Here is an 8,278-nt window from a genome sequence, read left to right on the forward strand (position 1 = left end):
GAACCAAAATGGTGTTTGCGGCCTGCCATATGGTGTGGGATTCATCCCGGGTGTGTGTTACCTTCGTCCCGCCAGCAAGAATAAGAAAGACCTAGCAAGAACAAGGCCGTGACCTCGAGGATTTTACTTTAAAATAAAAGTTTCGCAATGAAGATGGTGAACAATTATACAAATGGTCGAAATTCGTAACATTTTATGAGGAAATGTTAGCAGACTTAGAATTTTGTGAAAAAGCAATACAGTTAATCGCCATTATAGCACAAATAATATTATAGCATTGACATTATTGTTAACAGCATTCCAATTAATTTAATTTAACCTTTATTTAACTAGGCAAGTCAGTTAAGAGCCAATTATCTACAATGACGGCCTACCAAAATACAAAAGGCCTCCTGCTGGTCATGGGTGCTGGGATTAAAAATAAATTACATTTAAAAATATAGGACAAAACACACGTAACAAGAAGACAGACAACAAAACACTACATAAAGAGAGACCTAAGACAACAACATAGCATGGTAGCAACACAACATGACAAAAACATGGCAGCAGCACAAAACAGGGTACAAACATTATTGGGAACAGACAACAGCACAAAGGGCAAGAAGGTAGAAACAACAATACATCACTTAAAGCAGCCACCACTGTCAGTAAGAGTGTCCATGACTGAGTCTTTGAATGAAGAGATTGTGACAAAACTAGTGATGACTAAATAGTTATCATGGTAAGAACAGTAATAAATAACAAAACATAATTTATAATGCTACTATTAATACTAATAGTAATAACAATATTAATAATATAATAATTATAATAATCAACTTTTGAAAAGACTTGTAAATACCATTCTTAATTAACCCATTCATATTGAAAACTGTTCAGTACGTTTTTCTTTTTGCACAGTAGTACACAATCTATTCTACTTAGGAGCACTCAAAGTTTCCAAATCCATAGAGTTTACAGAGGAGTGTCGCTGCTCATTTGGTTGGGCCTTATAGGGTGGCCCATCAACTTAAATAAAACAGATTTTTCATATTGGACATTGGATTTAAATTGATGGGCCACTCTTTAAAGGTCACCAAATCAGCAGTGATGCTCTGGGTGTAAACTCTGGATTTGGAAACTCGAAGTACTCCTGAGTAGAGTGGAACCCCCTTTTACTGTGACACAATGTACAGATACTTTTATAATGTGCAATAAATGAGTACTCACACAAAAAAAATCATTGATGACCATTTGGGCTTTAAAAAATAAACATCAACAAATAAATGACATGTCTTATATAATTACTTTTAATTATTCTTTGTATGATAAGTAGTATACAATGTATCGATAATTGTGCACATTTTCCATAATTTTCGCCCTAGTTATTCATTCTACAGGGCTGGATTTTATTATGAATTATTCAAAAAATCCGTGACCCGGAAGTACTTAGTTATTCTTGCCTATTTCACAGCGGTGCGTGTGTGTGTGTGTGTGTGTGTGTAATATGGTGCCGGTGCAAACCACCAGAGAGAAGCCAAGCAGCGTTCATTTGTAGTAGGATATAACGTTACCGTCGTGACCAACAACATTAATGCACTGTAACATTCACGAAGAGTTACCTTTATGTAGGTAGCTAGTTATAAGAGACTCGATTACCGTAGTCAACCTGGCAGAGCTGTCACTGTCTCTCTGTTGTATCGGGTATGATATCCGTTGGCTAGCTGTAAAGCTAGCAGTCTCCAGACCATCCTTGTACAATTAGCTAGTTTAGTGTTTATCTCGAAATGAGAATGAGTATTAAATTGACAACTCAGGCCTATTGCAAGATGCTTTTGCATGCTGCTAAATATCCCCATTGCGCCGTGAACGGATTACTGGTTGCTGAGAAACAGAAGGAGAAGAAAAAAGACAGCCACTCCACTCCAATCCTCTGTGTGGATTGTATACCGCTATTCCACGGCACACTTGCATTGGCACCTATGCTGGAAGTGGCACTTACATTGGTGAGTGAATTGATCGTCTTTATCTTCTATTCACATGTCATGTTTCAAAAATGTTCATGTTACTCCGCTGCATGTTCACCACTGCATGTTCACCACTGCAAGTTACTGGGCCTGTTAAAGTAGAAGTGCATTAACAGCTGTCAGTCCTGCTGACTTGTCAAGCTAAACTCAACATCATGGTGAAAGAAGTTTCTGATGTTTCAACTTGTACATTGGTGGAGTTTATCAGAAACGTCCTTCACAATGGTGTTGAGTTTAGTCAGCAAGTCAAACAAGCGAATATATTTTTTCTTTCCCCACATCCAGATTGACACGTGGTGTAAAGAGAACAAATATGTCATAGCTGGGTATTACCAGGCCAACGAGCGCACAAAGGACTTCAGGTAACAAGATTTTGATGCAGGATCCCTTTCAAGCTCTGTGGAGAGTTGTGTTGATATGATACACAATGTACTCTGTCTTCTTTTGACTCCCACAGACCTAACCAGGTTGCTGAAAAAGTTGGGGCCAGGATTGCAGAGAACTTCAGCGAAGCAGCAATGATTATGGTAATCCTCTATTAGCTGTCCAGTATCAGAACTGCCACATTACTGAATTCACACATAAGATCTACACTGACCACTATCTCTAATAAGGTTGTGCTCCTCAGGTGGACAGCACCAGATTCACCATGGGCTGCTTTGAGCCCATATTAGCCATCTATGACCACCATGAAAACAAGTGGAAATGCAGGGACTGTAATGTGTAAGTGTTCCTGAGCTGACCAAATATGTCATGTGGAATATCACAGCTACTGAACAGCCATTTATCCAAAAAGATTTGGAACGACATGGTATACTATGCCAATATCTGTTAGTGAAATAGAACCCAGTGTGGTAGATATTTATTTTACTCTTATTATCTATCAAGATGCCTAGTTACTTTACCGTGCCTTCATGTACATATCTACCTCAAATACCTCATACCCCTGCACATTGATCTGGTACTCCCTGTATATAGCTCCATTCTTGTGTATTTTATTTATTCTTGTGTATTTTATTCCCCTTGTGTTACTATTTTATTTTTAAACTGCATTGTTGGGAAGGGTTCGTAAGCAAGCATTTCAAAGTGAAGTTTACACCAGTTATATTCGGTGCATGTAACAAATACGATTTGATTTGTGATTCCCGAATGTGGAGCTGAGGTTCTGGAGTGTTGGCTTGTGTGTGTTGCAGGGACAGCTTTGACGACTGGTGTGAGGCTCAGAAGATCACGTCGGCTCTGCTGGAGGGCAGGTCCTACGAGAGCCTGATCGACTTCGACAATCACCTAGACGACCTCAGGAATGACTGGACCAACCCTGAGATCAACAAGTCTGTCCTGCACCTGTGCTAAGCCTCCCAGCTGAGTGACTGCACTGCACCAGACAAAGACATTGCGGCCAAAACGGCGTTGGACGTGCTAATACTACTGTAGCGCAGGAATGCTGAATGCTAAGGCTTTGTTCCCAGTGAATTGCTCTCACAGGGAAGAGAGCTTTCAGAGCACTGGTCAGTCTATTTTCATGGGCAAGCAGGACACAGGTACCATTGGGATCTTTGTTCCCGTAGTAGGGAGGATCAAGGTGATCAAGACCTAGGTGTCATTCAATGCAACGTGTTAATTTTCTTTCTAATTTTTTGAGTACGGGTTTTGTATGCTAATAGTTAATGAAGATGTATGCGAAATTCTGAATGGTAGGGAAACATGAATATAATTTATTTAGACTTATATTGAATACTTTAGGTTCTTTAGAAATAGTAGTGTTTCAGAGATGATAGACATTATAAATTATTGTTCTGAGATTTGACTTATTGAAATATTACAGAATTGTAATCAACAAGAGATGTTATGTTTTTTTATTTCACTACCTTAATGTTTATATTCTCAGAGAACTGTTTCACTCCTGTTTTCTTATAAGAGATGGCTTAGTATTTATTTGTTAAAGGATGATCTGATTATTCTTTACTTTATTTGTTGAAATAAATCTTGTTATTGCATAAGTAATAAACTAAGTCACTTGGGATTAAAGCATTTGCATTGCCACCTTATGGGACTCCCGGTCACAGCCAAACCATCTCTGTTAGAAGTAAGGGGCCATGACAAATGGTGTGGTAAAAAAAATATTCCTGAAAGAGTCCCTACCCCAAAGAACTTTCCATAACCTATCAGAGAATATGATGGAACTACTACCATAGGGCTCAATTCCGACAGGAAATGTACGCCTTTCTTACACACACCTTTCCTAAGTACTTCTCAGTAGTTAGTAGTCTAACTTATCCAGAGCTTGGATTGATGTCGGTACTCATTTTTGGTTCCGTTACTATTTACATTTAGGTGCAGGAGCTCCACAATACTTTAGAGCTAATATTTTATAAGCGGAACAGGAGCTCTAGCAGTAGAACATTTGAGGTGGTTCCCTTGCATGAGCTGATTACATTGAATTCAACGTTGAAAACATTCTCACTTGCTGGCCAACAGAGTTTTCATTCAATAGGATTTATAGTAAGTACATTTATCTTAAGCCATCCCTTTAAATATGGTGTGCCTTTAATTCGATTTTTGTAGACAGACTAGGAAACATAGCGAGACGGGGCTCAGAATATAGGATCAATGAAAGAAAGATATCTAAATATATGGATATTCATCTCTGTTTCAGCACCAACTGGTAGACTATAAAATGCACTGATATTTTAGATACATTTTAGGGTTAAGAAAGTATATATGAGTCATAAAAAAAAACAGGTTTGGAGAGCAGTTTGATTCATCCTGAAGGTTGTCAAATTCGAGTTCAAACCATTAAATATTGGAAGGTGGAAAAAAGCGGACAATAAGGGTTGAACAACAGTTCTATTAATCTACTCTAATCCTCACCAATCACGGAACTGTATGACAATGTGTATGTGGGGTCTGAGTTCCATAATTATTCAAATAGGCTACATGTCCCACACTATTGCACAACATTACCTTTACATGATCCACTAATGCTAGCGACCCTCAGGAATAACTACACAGGCGTGACAGGAAAGACAGGTAAACGGAATGATGCAAAATGTCAGCTACAAATTGAAGAAAACAAACACTAACGTGACAGTTATAAATGTATGTGGGTATTACTGATGGTGGGTCCTGATATTAGCCAATATTTAACATGGTACAAATTGTAACATAAATGGAGAAAAGACCAGGTATATACACTACCGTTCAAAAGTTTGGGGTCCCTTAGAAATGTCTTTGTTTTTGAAACAAAAGCACTTTTTTGTCCATTAAAATAGCATCAAACAATAAGAAATACAGTGTAGACATTATTAATTTTGTAAATTACTATTGTAGCTGGAAACTTAATATATTTTATGGAATATCTACATATCTACAGAGGCCCATTATCAGCAACCATCCCTCCTATGTTCCAATGGCACGTTGTGTTAGCTTATCCAAGTTTATAATTTTAAAAGGCTAATTGATCATTAGAAAACCCTTTTTCAATTATGTTAGCACAGCTGAAAACTGTTGTTCTGATTAAAGAAGCAATAAAACTGGCCTTTAGACAAGTTGAGTATCTGGAACATCAGCATTTGTGGGTTCGATTACAGGCTCAAAATGGCCAAAAACATGTAACTTTCTTCTGAAACTCGTCAGTCTATTCTTGTTCTGAGAAATGAAGGTTATTCCCTGTGAGAAATTGCCAAGAACCTGAAGATCTCGGACAACGCTGTGTACAACTCCCCTCACTCACAGAACAGCGCAAACTGTCTCTAACCAGAATAGAAAGAGGAGTGGGAGGCCCTGGTAAACAACTGAGCAAGAGGACACGTACATTAGAGTGTCTAGTTTGAGAAACAGACGCCTCACAAGTCCTCATCTGGCAGCTTCATTAAATAGTACCCGCAAAACACCAGTCTCAACATCAACAGTGAAGAGGCGACAGAAGCCTATAGCTTGGGTCTCCAAATTTCATCCACTTAAATTGTGAAGGCACACAATTGCAATTCTGAATAACGGCACAGCTATTTGTAGCCTATTTAACTGTTAGTGTTTATATGATTTCCTGTTTGCTTCCACATGACTGGTTTCACATTAGTCTCCAGGGATCATAAGGGAAAATCATATAAAAAAAATTGCTATGTCTAGTTACCATCCCTTTCACCAAACGGATTACTAATTTACCTAGATCTTAACAATAGCTCTTATCAGTTGATGAATTACAGTGCATGGAGAATGCTGTAATTTCTATGGGGGAAAAATGAAGTAGATGCTTTTTCCACTAGGAAAGGGCAGGTTCACTTGACCTTATTCATGGTTTCCTAGGGTATAAAGGCTGTGGAATAATAAGGGAATTATAGAGCATATCTGTAGACAAAAAGGAATAAAGGGATTTGCCATTATAGCACAACATTTTTTTGTATTTATTTATTTGTATTTTATTTAACCTTTATTTAACTAGGCAAGTCAGTTAAGAACAAATTATTATTTACAATGACGGCTTATCAAAAGGCAAAAGGCCTCCTGTGGGGATGGGGGCTGGGATTAAAATATATATATATAAATATGGGACAAAACACACATCATGACAAGAGAGACAACACAACACTACATAAAGAGAGACCTAAGACAACAACATAACATGGCGGCAGCACAACATAACAACAACATGGTAGCAACACAACATGGTAGCAGCACAAAACATGATACAAACATTATTGGGAAAAGTCAACAGCACAAAGGACAAGAAGATAGAGACAACAATACATCACAAAGCAGCCACAACTCTCAGTAAGAGTGTCCATGATTGAGTCTTTGAATGAAGAGATTGAGATAAAACTGTCCAGTTTGAGTGTTTGTTGCAGCTCGTTCCAGTCGCTAGCTGCAGTGAACTGAAAAGAGGAGCGACCCAGGGGATGAGTGTGCTTTGGAGACCTTTAGAGAATGTGACTGCCAGAACGGGTGTTGTATGTGGAGGATGAGGGCTGCAGTAGATATCTCAGATAGGGGGGAGTGAGGCCTAAGAGGGTTTTATAAATAAGCATCAACCAGTGGGTCTTGCGATGCGTATACAGAGATGACCAGTTTACAAAGGAGTATAGAGTGCAGTGATGTGTCCTATAAGGAGCATTGGGGGCAAATCTGATGGCCGAATGGTAAAAAACATCTAGCCGCTCGAGAGCACCCTTACCTGCCGATCCATAAATTATGTCTCCGTAATCTAGCATGGGTAGGATGGTCATCTGAATCAGGGTTAGTTTGGCAGCTGGGGTGAAAGAGGAGCAATTACGATAGAGGAAACCAAGCCTAGATTTAACTTTAGCCATACTCCCAAGTACTTGTATGAGGTGACTACCTCAAGCTCTAAACCCTCAGAGGTAGTAATCACACCCGTGGGGAGAGGGACATTCTTCTTACCAAACCACATTACTTTTGTTTTGGAGGTGTTCCTAACAAGGTTAAGGGTAGAGAAAGCTTGTTGGACACAAACAAAGCTTTGTTGTAGAGCATTTAACACAAACTCCGGGGAGGGGCCAGCTGAGTATAATACTGTATCATCTGCACACAAATGGATGAGAGAGCTTCCTACTGCCTGAGCTACGTTGTTGATGTAAATTGAGAAGAGCATGGGGCCTTGGGGTACTCCCTTGGTGACAGGCAGTGGCTGAGATAGCAGATTCGACTTTATACACTGCACTCTCCTCAGAGACACCAATACTCCTTAGCCGGCTCACAAGAATGGAATGATCTACCGTATAAAAAGCTTTGGCTAAGTCAATACAAATAGCAGCACAACATTGCTTATAATCAAGGGCAATGGTAACATCATTGAGGACCTTTAAGGTTGCAGTGACACATCCATAACCTGAGCGGAAACCAGATTGCATACCAGATAGAATACTATAGACATCAAGAAAGCCAGTCAGTTGATTATTGACACATTTTTCCAACACTTTTGATAAAAAGGGAAAAATAGAAATAGGTCAGTAAGAATCAGCTTGATCTCCCCCTTTAAATAAAGGACAATCCGTGGCTGCCTTCCAAGCAATGGGAACCTCCCCAGAAAGGAGAGTCAGGTTAAAAAGGTCGGAGATAGACTTGGCGATGATAAGGGCAGCAACATTAAAGAAGAAGGTCTAAACCATCTGACCCAGATGTTTTTTGGGGGTCAAGTTTCAGGAGCTCCTTTAGCACCTTGGACTCAGTGACTGCCTGCAGGGAGAAACTTTGTAGATGGGCAGGGGGAAAAGAGGGAGAACCATTGGGGATAGACGCATTAGAAGGGGTGG

At 39.3% G+C, this 8,278-nt stretch overlaps 1 protein-coding gene across 1 annotated transcript; it reads left to right on the top strand.

Annotated features, from left to right (window-relative positions):
• Positions 1 to 1,437: 1,437 nt before the first annotated feature.
• LOC139412202 (ER membrane protein complex subunit 8-like) lies at positions 1,438 to 4,037 on the top strand. Its single transcript, XM_071159019.1, has 5 exons — positions 1,438 to 1,988; positions 2,295 to 2,371; positions 2,467 to 2,536; positions 2,638 to 2,732; positions 3,203 to 4,037. Exons 1-5 carry the CDS (start codon positions 1,770 to 1,772, stop codon positions 3,360 to 3,362), a joined length of 621 nt encoding a protein of 206 aa, XP_071015120.1. The 5' UTR covers positions 1,438 to 1,769; the 3' UTR covers positions 3,363 to 4,037.
• The last annotated feature ends 4,241 nt before the right edge of the window (positions 4,038 to 8,278 follow it).

This window comes from Oncorhynchus clarkii, chromosome 6 (genome assembly GCF_045791955.1).
Source record: "Oncorhynchus clarkii lewisi isolate Uvic-CL-2024 chromosome 6, UVic_Ocla_1.0, whole genome shotgun sequence".
In the NCBI taxonomy this organism is placed as follows: domain Eukaryota; kingdom Metazoa; phylum Chordata; class Actinopteri; order Salmoniformes; family Salmonidae; genus Oncorhynchus; species Oncorhynchus clarkii.